The sequence below is a fragment of the Felis catus genome, chromosome B4 (assembly GCF_018350175.1).
Source record: "Felis catus isolate Fca126 chromosome B4, F.catus_Fca126_mat1.0, whole genome shotgun sequence".
Taxonomy (NCBI): Eukaryota; Metazoa; Chordata; class Mammalia; order Carnivora; family Felidae; genus Felis; species Felis catus.
The window spans coordinates 41,366,343-41,381,482 of NC_058374.1; the positions used below are offsets into that span (position 1 = coordinate 41,366,343).

The 15,140-nt window shown below is 44.8% G+C and overlaps 1 protein-coding gene across 1 annotated transcript; it reads left to right on the forward strand.

Annotated features, from left to right (window-relative positions):
• Nucleotides 1-4,888: 4,888 nt before the first annotated feature.
• LOC123386820 lies at nt 4,889-6,481 on the forward strand (the record flags this gene model as incomplete). The annotated part of the gene is given in 1 exon segment (XM_045062639.1): nt 4,889-6,481. A coding segment is annotated over 1 exon segment (1,527 nt), but the record flags the coding sequence as incomplete, so codon positions are not given.
• Nucleotides 6,482-15,140: the final 8,659 nt, after the last annotated feature.

Consider the following 15,140-nt stretch of genomic DNA (forward strand, 5'->3'; position numbering starts at 1 on the left):
ATAAAAGAGCAATGAGACGGGTCTTTGTTGTGATGGCCATATGTTGACAAGGTAGTGGAGACACAAACCCACATGTGATAAAATTGTACAGAACTAAATACACACACACACACACACACACACACACACACGAACACAAGTAAAACTACTGAACTCTGAATAAAATGGGTGGGTTGCATCCATGTCAGTTTCCTGGAGGTGATATTTTCCTACGGTTTTACAAGATGTTACCATTAAGGGGAATTGCAATGGATCTCTCTGTACTACTCCTTACAATTGCACATGAAGCTATAATTTTCTGAAAATAAAGATTTTAACTAAAAATTGTTTTTAAAAAACAATATATAAGGTTGATCTAATGTATCTGTTTGGAACTTTGCACCAATAATTGGAGAATCCACAGTATCCTCAGGTACACAGAAGATAACAGTCCTGTTTGACCAGGAGTCTCCTGAGTTTAGCACTGAAAGTCCTTCATCCCAGGAACCCCTCAGTCCCAAACAAATAGAGATGGTTAGTCACCCCAACATTTACAAAAATTAATTATGCACAATTTCCGGCACATTTCAGAGGATAAATAGGTAACATGCACTCCATATTCTCTGAGCACACTACAATTTACATTGAAAAGTCAACTTAAGGGGCGCCTGGGTGACGCAGCCGGTTAAGCGTCCGACTTCAGCCAGGTCACGATCTCGCGGTCGTGAGTTCGAGCCCCGCGTCGGGCTCTGGGCTGATGGCTCAGAGCCTGGAGCCTGTTTCCGATTCTGTGTCTCCCTCTCTCTCTCTGCCCCTCCCCCGTTCATGCTCTGTCTCTCTCTGTCTCAAAAATAAATAAACATTAAAAAAAAATTTTTTTTTTTAAAAGTCAACTTAAAAAATGTTTTTAATCCTCATATATTTGGAAATTTCAAAGCATACTTCCAAATAACTTGGAGGTCAAAAAATAAATCAGAAGAGAAATTTTAAAATACCTCAAACCAAACATATGAAGATACTCCATATGAAGCGATATGCAAAGAATGTAAAGATGCAATGGAATGTGTTCTTTCGTGCTCTCAGCTCTTCAAACTAGTGGGAGTATAAATATGGCAACTTGGGAACACATGATGTATCAGACTCCTGTAACGTGTTCAACTCTTGATCCGGTTAAGTCCACTTCTAGGAATTAACTGAAGGAAACTACCTACAATGAGGGCAAAGATCTGCATCCAAGATAGTCACTGCAGCATTGTTTCTAATTGTCAAAATGGAAGTGTAAGCATCCTACACGTCCCAGTTTAGATTAGTCGAATAACTTTTGGCACGCACATGGGATGAATTATCACGTAGCTGGGAAAAACAGTGTTGAAGAACAGTTACAAATGACATGGGGAAATGTTTGTGGAATAATCTTTAAGTGACAGGACAGATGAATATGCATATTCCATGTAATTGCAACTATGTAAAACGTATGGAGAAAAAAACACTGAAGAGATAGGCTAACACAGAGTGTGCTCCTGGCTGGCTCAGTCAGTAGAGTAGGAGACTCTTGATCTTGGGGTCATGGGTTCAAGCCCCACACTGGGTGCTGAGGTTACTTAAAAGTAAAATCTTTTTTGGGGGCACCTGGGTGGCTCAGTCGGTTGAGCATCCGACTTCGGCTCAGGTCATGATCTCGTGGTCTGTGAGTTCAAGCCCCGCATCGGGCTCTGGGCTGACAGCTCAGAGCCTGGAGCCTGCTTCATATTCTGGGTCTCCCTCTCTCTCTCTCTGCCCTCTCCGGCTCATGCTGTCTCTCCCTGTCTCTCAAAAATAAACAAACACTAAAAAAAAAAAAAAAAAGTAAAAAAAAAGTAAAATCTTTTTTAAAAATATGCTAACATATTTACACTTATCTCTGGATGGCAGGAGGTTGTCATTTTCTTCTTTAAACTTCTCTGTATTTTCCAGTTTTTTCACAATACGCTTATGATAGTACCTAATGTCTTTAAGATGTTCTGCACTTTTTTAGTGTTAAAAAAAGTGAGGGGGGAAACCAAACACAGAAAGTCATGGAGAATTCAGCTTACAAAGTAAAGTTTCAGAAGAGAGAAGGAGAAAGGAGAAGTCACCTGTGAATTCTGAGGAAAAGGGATATGCTCTTTCTTCACCCAGATTTTCACTTCCCTAGAAAACAATTTTGAAAACAAAACTGCGAAACAAGCACAGTGAAAAGCAGCTTGATTTACCTTTTTTTTTTTTTCCAACGTTTATTTATTTTTGGGACAGAGAGAGACAGAGCATGAATGGGGGAGGGGCAGAGAGAGAGGGAGACACAGAATCGGAAACAGGCTCCAGGCTCCGAGCCATCAGCCCAGAGCCTGACGCGGGGCTCGAACTCACGACCGCGAGATCGTGACCTGGCTGAAGTCAGACGCTTAACCGACTGCGCCACCCAGGCGCCCCTTGATTTACCTTTTAATACCTCTTTACAGTGAATCAAACTTATCAATGCCTCTATTTGTAATAGCCCCAAATTGGAAACAACCCGAATGCCCATCAACAGCAGAACGGATAAACACAATTGTGCTATGTTCACGCGATGGGTTATTATATAGCAGTGAGAAATATCCCCAACCACACACAACAATGTGGATGAATTTCAAAAGTATAATGTTGAGTGAAAGGAGCCAGATTCAGTAAAGTACTTACTGGATATGCCATTTACATAGAACACAAAAGTTGGCAGAACAAATCTAAGCTGTTAGAAGTCAGGAGAGTGGTTCCCCTTGGAGGAGGGGGGAATGATTGGAAAGCAGCATGAGAGGACTTTCTGGGGTGCCGGTGATGTGGAATTTCTGAGCCTGGGTGCTGGTGATGACAGGGAGTGTCTAGTTTGTGAGAAAGTACTGAACTGGGTACTTAGGATCTGTGTGTTTTCATTATGAATATTGTACATCAATATGAGGCTTTCAAAATGAAAAAAAAATAATAATAATGGTGCTTGGAAGTGTATTTGGAATTTATCTTCCCTTAATTGGATCAAGGTTCCTGAAAAGCTAGCAGACTTCCTAGAATTTTTATTAATAATTCAAGTCTCCCAAGCAGTGTTCCAGACAGAGTGGCATCTACTAACAGATTTTGTTCTCCTTGTTCTGAAACCCACTTCTTGCTCCAGCGGGCTATTCTCTGGACCCAGAGGTACTTGCCTGTCCTGATGGACACAGAGGCATTCCTTGCTTACCGTGAACAATTAGTTGCCATCATTTGATATATACAATATATACGGGCAACACGTCATCACAAAGTGGGGCACAGCTTGGCGTAAAAGAAGTGGAAGAAAAGTGCTAACACGGAGCTTATTCAGAGAGGAGACTCTCCTGACTGTTCTCCCTCTTTATGAAGATTCCTAACCCAGGCTCCTATATCCAGAATCCCTGCTACCCACACTCTTCAACATACTCTACAGTTACCAATATTTGTTTGGGATCTGGGCTAGGCTCTGGGAATACAAAAATGAGCAAAAACACATCATTCCCTGACCTCATGGAGCTTATGGTCTAGTGACAAGAACTGACATAAATCTATACAAATTAGAACTGCAAACAGGGATAAGAGCCATGTCAGTAAGATAGTGATGCTGTGGAGGCACTGAAAGGGCGGGCCTACGCCAGCCGACTCCATCTTGTTCTGTGTCCTTCACCTTGACCACACCTCCTCCCCTTGACTCCATCTTGTTCTGTGTCCTTCACCTTGACCACACCTCCTCCCCTTGACTCCATCTTGTTCTGTGTCCTTCACCTTGACCACACCTCCTCCCCTCGAGTAAACCCTCCCTCACCTGCCGGACCCTTCCCCAGGACCCCTCCCCAGCCAATCGGCTGAGGCCATAGCCATTACCTCACCAACTGCCCCCAGGCCCCAATAAAACCTTTGTCCTTTTGAAACTCGCTCTCTTTCCCTGGTATCTCACCGCTGCGTCGGTGCAGGTAGGGGATTGAGCTCGAGCTAGCTCGAATAAAGGCTCTTTGCTTTTGCATCGGACTCGGCTCCCTAGTGGTCTTTGGGGATCACGAATTCTGGGCATAACATTTGGGGGCTCGTCCGGGATCCCCAAGACCCCGAGGGACCCCCGACCCGGAGAGCCTGACTGGCCACGGTTAGTGTCTGTTTGTTCTGTCTTTTCTGTGTGAGCTCATTTCTGGAATTCTGGTAGTGCCCGACGCGGTCTAGGTGGACGCACTGGAGGACCACGGGCCGGGAGTTTCGGAAGACGTTCCGATTCTCCCTTCTGGAGGGACGTGGAATCCCCTCAAAGGTCTGAGACGAGGCGGGTCGCTCCCGCTGGTCGGCGTGAGGCCGTCGTCTTTGGAGGGACGTGGAATCCCCTCATCGGTTTTGGAGGGACATGGAATCCCCTCAAATGTCTAAGCTAGCTCTCAGTTTTGCTTCCATGGAGTTGGAAGACTTTCTAGGGGCCCTCTGTTTGTCTGTTTTTGTGTTTCTCTGTTTTGCTCTGTGGACTTACTGGACGGACGTTATGGGACAGACTCAGACTACTCCTCTAAGTATTATGATTGATCACTTTCAGGATGTGAGGGGAAGAGCTAACAACCTCAGTGTGGAAGTCCGAAAGAGTCGGTTGCAGTTTTTTTGTTCTAGCGAGTGGCCAACTTTCAATGTCGGATGGCCACCAGAGGGGACCTTCGACCTCCCTACCATCCACCGAGTCAGGAGTATCATCTCTCAGCCTAAGATGGGCCATCTTGATCAGCTCCCTTACATTATCACTTGGCAGGACCTTGTAGAAGACCCACCCTCTTGGCTTAAGCCCTTCCTAACCCTGCTCCCTCCGGAGCCAAAACCCATTCTTGCTTTGCAGGAGACAGAGAAGAGGAAACGTCTTACCCAGCCTTCAGCACCCCTCTACCCTGTCCTACAGGGGGGTACTGAAGAAGAATTAATTTTTCCTCCCCCGTATAACCCCTCTAGGATGCCGGAAGAACACCATCCTCCCCCTCCGGGGGAGGCAGATGCTGTTCCGAGAGCGGGAGGCGGAAACACCCCAGGGGGAAGCCCGCCATTTACCAGACAAAGGGCTCAGAGGGAGCAATCCGCCTCCGCCGCCGACTCTACTATTCTGCCCCTGCGAGCCACCGGACCCCCAGACGCGGAGGGGAATCAGCCCCATCACTATTGGCCTTTCGCCACTAGTGACCTCTACAATTGGAAAGCTCAGAATCCTAAGTTTTCTGAGAAACCGGCAGGGCTTATTGATTTATTAGACTCTGTTCTTTTTACCCATCAGCCCACATGGGACGATTGCCGGCAGCTTTTGCAGGTCCTGTTCACGACTGAAGAAAGAGAAAGAATCCTCAATGAGGCCCGAAAACTAGTTCCGGGCGCAGACGGGAATCCCACCACCAACCAGGCTCAGATAGAGGCCTCCTTCCCCTTAACTCGGCCCCAGTGGGATTTCAACACGGCAGAAGGTAAGGAGAGGCTCCGGGTCTACCGCCAGACTCTAATGGGGGGTCTCCGAATGGCTGCTAGAAAGCCAACCAATTTGGCCAAGGTAGGAAATGTACAACAGGGAAAAGATGAATCTCCGGCTGCCTTTTTAGAAAGGATCATGGAGGCATTCCGTACCTATACCCCCATGGATCCAGAGGCTCTGGAAAGCAAGGCAGCTGTTATCATGGCCTTTGTAAACCAATCGGCCATAGACATTAGGAGAAAATTACAGAAAATAGATAGACTAGGAGAAAAAAGTCTGCAGGACTTACTGGTGGTAGCCGAAAAGGTATATAATAACCGGGAGCCTCCTGAGGACAAGCAGGCTCGCGCCATGGCGGCTGCCAGCAGTAAGCAGACTCGAGACCTGGCCAGAATACTGCTAGCTACCACTGCTGACTTCCCCGAGGAACGAGACCGCCGTCTCCGGCAGCTGGCAGATGACGCAAGAAAAGGTAAAAGCACCACCAAGGGGGGGAAGCAGAGGCTGCAGAAGGATCAGTGCGCATACTGCAAGGAGATAGGGCATTGGGCCCGAGATTGTCCGAAATGGGCCGGCTGGAAGGGAAGCAAGACTGATCGAGTAAAAGTCCTAGAGCTGGATGAACTAAGTGATTAGGGGAGTCAGGGTTCGGACCCTCTCCCCGAACCCAGGGTAACTCTTAAAGTGGAGGGGACCCCTATTGACTTCCTTGTCGACACCGGAGCACAACATTCGGTCCTCCGCACCCCACAAGGAAAACTAGCTAGCAAGAAGTCCTGGGTACAAGGGGCAACTGGTATGAGCCAGTATTCATGGACTACCCGAAGAACAGTAGATTTGGGAACGGGCCGGGTATCCCACTCCTTTATGGTAATACCAGAATGCCCCTACCCGCTGTTAGGACGGGACTTACTGACCAAGATTGGAGCTCAGATAACTTTCAGACAAGGGGGGCCTCAGGTCACCGATGGCAAGGGCCACCCCATCCAGGTCCTGACCATGAAACTGGAGGATGAATACCTCCTCCACCAGGAGGCGCTCCCGAGAGAGGATAATATAGACAGATGGCTACAAGAATTCCCCTCGGTTTGGGCAGAGACAGGGGGGATGGGACTAGCCGCTCATAGGACCCCAGTCCTGGTAGAGCTCAAGCCAGGAGAGAGTCCGGTAAGGATCAAACAATACCCCATGTCTCAGGAGGCCTGGAAGGGGATCCAGCCACACATCCGGAGACTACGAAGCCTAGGGGTACTAGTTCCTTGCCAGTCTGCCTGGAACACCCCCCTACTGCCGGTCAAAAAGCCTCACACAAACGACTACCGACCGGTACAAGACCTCCGGGAAGTAAATAAGTGGGTCGTGGACATACACCCAACTGTTCCCAACCCACATACTCTCTTGAGCTCCTTAGCGCCCTCCAGGGTCTGGTATACTGTACTAGATTTAAAGGACGCCTTCTTCAGTCTGCCGCTGGCACCCCAGAGCCAACCCTTGTTCGCCTTCGAGTGGCATGATCCGGAGGAGGGCTACAGTGGACAACTCACCTGGACACGGCTACCTCAGGGATTCAAAAATTCACCCACCATCTTTGACGAGGCGCTACACGAGGACCTGGGTGAGTACAGAAGGGAGCACCCTGGCCTCACCCTTCTACAGTATGTAGATGACATCCTGATTGCTGCCGACACTGCCAAAGACTGTGAGCGAGGGACCCAGGACCTGCTGGCTACCCTGGGGGCCTTAGGATACCGGGCATCCGCGAAGAAGGCTCAGATATGCAGGGAGAGGATTCACCAACAGGACACCAAAATAGAGCAAGTTGTATCTGCCTGCAAGACCTGCCAACTCACCAACGCGAGGGCCACATCAAATAAAAAAAAAAGGAACCAGGCTCAGAGGCACCAGACCGGGAGCCCAATGGGAAGTCGACTTCATTGAAGTCAAACCAGGAAAGTATGGTTTTAAATATCTTTTAGTATTTACAGACACCTTCTCTGGCTGGGTGGAGGCATACCCAACCAAGCATGAAACGGCTCAGACGGTGGCTAAGAAGCTACTAGAAGACATCTTACCCAGGTATGGTTTTCCTGCCCTGGTAGGATCAGACAATGGACCAGCTTTTATCTCACAGGTAACACAGGCAGTAGCCAAGGCGGTGGGGGCAAACTGGAAATTACATTGTGCTTATAGGCCCCAGAGCTCAGGACAGGTAGAAAGAATGAATAGAACCCTAAAAGAGACCCTTACCAAATTAACCATGGAGACTGGCGGGGACTGGGTGACTCTCCTACCGTACGCCCTTTATTGGGTTAGAAACACTCCTTACACTCTGGGTTTTACTCCCTATGAGATCATGTTTGGCAGGCCACCCCCTGTTATTCCCAGCCTTTGAGCTGAACTTATTGCTGAGTTTAAAGATCAAGAACTTTTTCTTTCCTTGAGCGGGCTCCAGAGGGCGCACGAGGACATTTGGCCGCGCCTCCGTGCCATCTACGAGGCTGGCCCGATCCCGACACCTCATCAGTACAGGCCGGGAGACTGGGTCTACGTCAAGAGTCAAGAGGCACCACCGAGAGACTCTCGAGCCGCGCTGGAAGGGACCCTACATCGTGGTGTTGACAACCCCCACCGCTCTCAAGGTAGACGGCATCGCGACCTGGGTCCATCACACCCACGCTCAGCCAGCGGACCCCTCCTCGATCCGGAAGGACTTCGTCACGCGATGGGCCATCAGTTGGGACCAACACAACCCGCTCAAGCTCAAGCTACAGCGCATTCGACCTACCTAATATTGGTAACTCTGTTAACTCTGCTTGTCATTGCTCATGCTGCCGGGAGTCCCCACGCCCCCCAAAACATCACCTGGCAGATCATAGACACCAGCTCGGGGACAATACTTAATCAGACCTCCCAGAGCCATCCCAGGGACACTTGGTTCCCAGAACTTTGCGTAAACCTCCAGACTCTGTTCTCCTTGTCACCATAAATGCAGCCGGTCCCATGATTGGGTCCGTAAGCTACATGACAAGGGGGGAATGAAAGGGCGGGCCTACGCCAGCCGACTCCATCTTGTTCTGTGTCCTTCACCTTGACCACACCTCCTCCCCTTGACTCCATCTTGTTCTGTGTCCTTCACCTTGACCACACCTCCTCCCCTTGACTCCATCTTGTTCTGTGTCCTTCACCTTGACCACACCTCCTCCCCTCGAGTAAACCCTCCCTCACCTGCCGGACCCTTCCCCAGGACCCCTCCCCAGCCAATCGGCTGAGGCCATAGCCATTACCTCACCAACTGCCCCCAGGCCCCAATAAAACCTTTGTCCTTTTGAAACTCGCTCTCTTTCCCTGGTATCTCACCGCTGCGTCGGTGCAGGTAGGGGATTGAGCTCGAGCTAGCTCGAATAAAGGCTCTTTGCTTTTGCATCGGACTCGGCTCCCTAGTGGTCTTTGGGGATCACGAATTCTGGGCATAACAGCACACGTGTAAGAGAGGGTTCCAACCTAAACTGATGGGGGCGGAGGATGGAGGGGTTGCCAACTGAGCTGAGTTCTATGTGACGAGTAAGAGAAAAACCAAGCCAAGAAACACTTCAGGCCACGGAACAAGCAGGTGCAAAGGCCCAGTGGCAGAAAGGAGTTGCCTGCAAAGAAACTGAAAGATGGTTTGCGTGGCTGGAACACAGAACACAGGCGGAAACATGGTAGGTGATAGGGCTGGAGAGGTATAAATGTGCTGGATGCAACATGAATCCTTTCTGTGCTGCTTGTTAGTTTTCAGGATACCTTCACGGACACGACCTCCTCAGAGCCTTCTACCACCACCGTGAGTTAGCAAGAACAGGCGGTGTTGTTCCCAGTTTGCAGATGAGGAAGTAAACGCCCAGTAAAGTGACTTGCCACTAGCCACACAGCGAGGGAGAGGAAAAGTCCCTGTTCACCCCTTGCCCTCTGACTCTTGGTCCAGTGCTCTCAGCCAGATACCATCACGGCCTTCCCCTCTGTCTAGTCCAAGCGGAGACTTCCTGCTGGCTCAGCCCTCAAATCCAAAAACAGAGGCATCAGGTTTCACAGGTGGAGGAAGTCTTAGGGCTGGGCGCTTTCCCCAGGACTCTCCCAAAGGGCAGACTGCGCTGATGGGCCCCAGAATCTCTGGCTAAGGCCTCTCCGGTTGACTATGAAGCACGGGTTAGAATCCCCTCAGTTGAGACTTCGCTGGTAGGAAAGAGCTTTGGGATAGGATGATTTGGCTGGACCAAGCACTCCCTGCTTTTAATTCAGTTAGTCCACAGGTCCAGGCATGTGCTTGGAGACCCAGAAAATGGCTCTGCAAACCAGGCCACGCCCTCTCACCGGAGGCTTTTATGCCCACATTCACACACCATGGGAACTTGCCTCTTATCTTTTCAGCTTCCTGTAACATAATCATTATCTGCATGAAATGGCTTCTCCCATACTACAAAGCCTTTGTTGATTTAGGAAAAAAACAGGTATCTCTTTTTGCTTCCCCAAATTCTTCTGTCCTCCTAAATTTTCAACCTCTCTCCCTTTCTGTGAAACTGAATTACCTGCTATAATTTGCATGGAAAACTTAATGCGTCCTCAACTATGGGCCTTGAACAAGCTGCCCCCACCTCCTTGAAGTCCTTCACGGAGAATGGAGCCTCTTGCTCGAAGCAAAGGCCACAGACACTTAGGAACTGCCCTTGGGGCAAGCAAACAGTGAGATCAAATCACCTTGATTTGAATGAAAAGCTGCATATATTTAATCCCAGAATCTCAGCGTCAGAGTCTCCACCTGCTTAGTACCCGGCCTTGAGAAAGTGCTGAAAAGTCTCTGGCCCTCACCTGCCCCAAAGTCCCAAAGTATCAGCCATTTGTGCACATGATTCTGTGTGTGGGTGTGCTTCACTTCCGTATGCATTTCTAAATCTTGAGCCAATATTAAAAATTCAGGATCTTTTATGCTAAAAGATATGGATTTCTGGCATCACTTGGAAGACTGGCTCATCTTACATCACAGGGCCACATTCTCATAAAGGAAAAATCAGCTGGAAAGGATGGTGTGCTCTAGATAGGCGTGATCCCTCCCACTTTCCAGTCCCTTCCACATGCTATCATGTCTCCAACAATACAGCCCCAATCCAGTTGCCATTTTTTGCCATACCAAGTGCCTTGTCATTGTGTATAGAGTATAGAAACATTTCTTGGTAGTCATTTCTCTATCAAAGTGAAAAAAATAAGATACACCAAGAAAGCTGAGTTTCAAGAAAACAAGAAACCATATCTCTTTGTGGATGCTAAGAAATATTCCTCTGCATTTGGCTAGCCGGCTGGGACCCCAGTCATCTGAAGGCTTGACTAGGGCTGGAGAGTCTGCTTCCCAGATGGCTCACCCACAAGGCTGGTAAGTTGGTGCTGTTTGTTGTCAGGAGATCCTAGTGCCTTGTTGTGTTAACCTCTCCATAGGGATGTTTAAATGTACTCATGGTATTGTGATTGGCTTCTGCCAGTTCAAGTGATCCAAGAGAAAGCAAAATGAAAGACACATTGTCTTTTATGACCTAACATTGGGAGTCCAACTTTGTTATTTCCACAATATTTTCCACAGGTCAGCCCTTTTTAGTGTTGGAGTAGATATATCAGGGGTGTGAATACTGGGGCAAGACTCATAGGAGTCTATCTTGGAAGCTGGATACCACATAATTCTATGATGTTTATGAGAGGCAACCTAAAATTAAGCACATGGAAATAGTTGAAGTTGGGATGGCTGTATTAATATCAGACAAAATGGACTTTTAAAAAAAAATGTACTATTACAGATAGAGAATGAGATTAAATAATGATAAAAAGTTCAATTTATTAAGAAGATATAATTATCACTAACCTAACAAAATAATAAAATAGGCCCAAGATGTATAAAACAAGAAATTCACAGAACTCAGGGAGAGATTGGGGGCACCTGATGGTTCAGTTGACTATGCTTCCGACTCTTGATCTCAGCTCAGGTCTTGATCTCAGAGTTGTGAGTTCAAGCCCCACATTGGACTCCATGCTGGGCATTAAGCCTACTTTAAAAAAATTGGTTTAGAGCTCAGGAAGAGACTGACAAATTCACCATCATGGGGGAGATGACAACATACCTTTCTCTATTACTGTTAGATCAAAGAGACAGAAAAAAAGAAAAGAAAAGAAAAGAAAAGAAAAGAAAAGAAAAGAAAAGAAAAAAAGAAAAGGAAAGAAAAAAAAGAAGAAATTTGAACAATACAATTAATAAGTTTGATTGGACATATATAGAATTCTATACCCAACAACTAGAGAGGATACACTTAGAACATTTGTAAAAATTTACCAAGTACTAAACCACAAAACAGGTCTCAAAAAATTTCAAGGAATCAATATTAAGATGTTTCTCAGTATAACACAATTAATTGGAAGTAAATTAAAAAATCTAGGGGTGCCTGGGTGGCGCAGTCGGTTAAGCCTCCGACTTCAGCCAGGTCACGATCTCTCGGTCCGTGAGTTCGAGCCCCGTGTCAGGCTCTGGGCTGATGGCTCAGAGCCTGGAGCCTGTTTCCGATTCTGTGTCTCCCTCTCTCTCTGCCCCTCCCCCGTTCATGCTCTGTCTCTCTCTGTCCCAAAAATAAATAAACGTTGAAAAAAAAAATCTAATTATTTTTTAATTTCCATATGCCTGGAAAAATTTCAGCATACTACTAACTCATGGGTCAGTAAGTCATGCTGTATCCCATGATAATTCATTTTTTAATTATTGTTATTAGTTTAATACAAAAGTTGCACTGGTTCATATGTTTAGGAGCAAGCTTTCTTACCATTAGAGAAAAAGTCTTTAAAAATCTTTGTAAAAGCTGAAAATGTTTCATAACTGACATCCTTTCATGCAAATGGTTGCTGGTTTAGTGACTTCAAGAATTGATATTTTTTTCCACTATGTTAAGGTATCTAGAGAAGCTAAAAATGTGTATCAAGAAACAATGAAATCATTAATCTTATCCCAAGGTAGAAAAATATATATTAATATATTCAATAATATTCATAGTATTATAATATTTGATTATTAATATTTATAATATTAGTATTATTTAAACTATTGATAATATTTAAAATATGTTAGATCACATTTTTAGGTTTAATGAAACTAGTCACTATTAGAAACAAATGCCCTTGAAGATTGATTTCTCAGTGCAAGGCATAAATAAATCCCAGAGGCCAAGGCTATGAATATAATCACTTCTCTACAGAGAAGTGACTTACTATAGTACCAATAAAGAGATAGTGACCAAAGCTTAATCACATGGGGGACTATGAAGGAAGCTGGGAAATATCATCTTTAAGTATGTTGCCAGGTGAAAGTTGGCATTCTGTTCAAGAAGGACCAAATAACTATTAGAGAATCACCGGCAGACTCTTCCATGAAGAAAATTATCCCTAATTCAAGACTATGAATCCAATACGACCTTAATGACAAAGCCAAATATGAGAAATGAAAAGTGAGAAAAGAAAATCACTGGTCAGATTACTCATGAACATAGAGTAAAAAGTAAATGTAAAAAGTCCTAAACAAAGTATTAGCAACCGAGTCCAACAGTATGTAAAAAAGATAATATATTATGACCAAGTTTTATTTATTCCAGAAATTTAGGAGTGGTTTAGCATTAGAAAATCTATTATTATAGATTATGAAACACCACACTAGCAAATTAAAGGGTAAAAATATGAATGGCTGCACCAATTTACACTTCCACCAACAGGATACAAGTGTTTCCTATTCTCCACATTCTGGCCAACACCTGATATCTCTTATCTTTTTGGTAGTAAGCCATTCTAACAGATGTAAGGTGATATCTCATTGTGGTTTTGATTTGCGTTTCCCTGATGAATCATGATGTTGAACATCTTTTTATGTACCTATTTGCAATTTGTAGGTCTTCTTTGGAAAAATACCTATTCAGACATTTTGGTGGGAATGTAAACTGGTGGAAGGTTCCTCAAAAAAAGAAAAATAGAACTGACATATGGTCCAGCAATTCCACTTCTGGACAGTCCAGAGAAAATAAAAACACTGACTTGGCAAGATATATGCACTTTCATGTTCATTGCAGAATTATTTACAATAGCCAAGATATGGAAACAACCCAAGTGTCCATCAGTGAATAAATGGATAAAGAAAATGTTTATTTCAGGAATATTATTCAGCCCTTTAAAAATAAAATCATACCATTCGCAACAATATGGATGGATCTTGAGGGCATTAAGCTAAATGAAATAAGTCAGAGAACAACAAATAAATACTGTATGATCTCACTTATATGTGGAGTCTAAAAAAAATAGCTCAGAGAAAGCAAATTGGTAGTTACCAGAAGCAGGGAGTATGTGTGGGGGGGGGGGGAAGGGGGGTGTCAAATGGGTGACAATGATCAAAAAGTACAAATTTCCAGTTATAATAAATCATGGGTATGTAATGTACAACATGGTGACTATAGTTAATAATACTACATTTTATATTTGAAAGTTGCCAAGAGCGTAAATCTTAGAAGTTCCTATCACAAGAAAAAAACTGGGGCGCCTGGGTGACTCAGTTGGTTAAGCATCTGACTTCAGCTCAGGTCATGATCTCACAGTTTGTGAGTTTGAGCCCCGCTTCAGGCTCTGTGCTGACATCTCAGAGCCTGGAGCCTGCTTCAGATTCTGTGTCTCTCTATCTCTCAGACCCTCCCCTGCTCATGCTCTGTGTCTCTCAATAATAAATAAACATTAAAAAAAAAAAAGAAAAGAAAAGAAATTTGTTAACTATGTATGGTGACTAATGTTAACTAGGCTTTTGGTGGTGATTATTTTGCAATTCATATATATAACAAATCATTTATGTTGTATACCTGAAACTAATATAATGTCAATTATACCTCAATATAAAATAATTAATTAATTAATATTAGCATCTCATTTGATGCAGAAAAAGCATTTGACAAATTTACTCAGCAAACTGGGAATAGAATAAAATACTTTAAGTTAACTAAGATTAACAAAAACCTCATCATTCTAACGCGAATGTATAAGAAATGTAAAATCATTCCCATTAAAATAACAAGATAGAATGCCCACTCTTACCATATCTGTTTAAACTACTTGGAAACCCTGGCCAATGCAACAAAACAAGGAAAATAAATTCAAGTCATAAATAATGAAGTCTTTAAAAAAACAAGCTTATCATTAATCACATATAATTGTCTCAAAAATATCTACAAACAAAATAGTACAAATCAATAGAAATCTTTTGCAAGGCAACCAAATATAAGATCAATGTTTTGGGGCGCCTGGGTGGCGCAGTCGGTTAAGCGTTCGACTTCAGCCAGGTCACGATCTCGCGGTCCGTGAGTTCGAGCCCCGCGTCAGGATCTGGGCTGATGGCTCAGAGCCTGGAGCTTGTTTCCGATTCTGTGTCTCCCTCTCTCTCTGCCCCTCCCCCGTTCATGCTCTGTCTCTCTCTGTCCCAAAAATAAATAAATGTTGAAAAAAAAAATTAAAAAAAAAAAAGATCAATGTTTTAAAATCTACTTCATTTACATACACTAGCAAAAGAAAATACAATTGTAAAAAAAAAAAGAAACTTATTTAATGTAATTCAGGACTATAAGAACATAATAACAGATTGAAAAAAAGATGT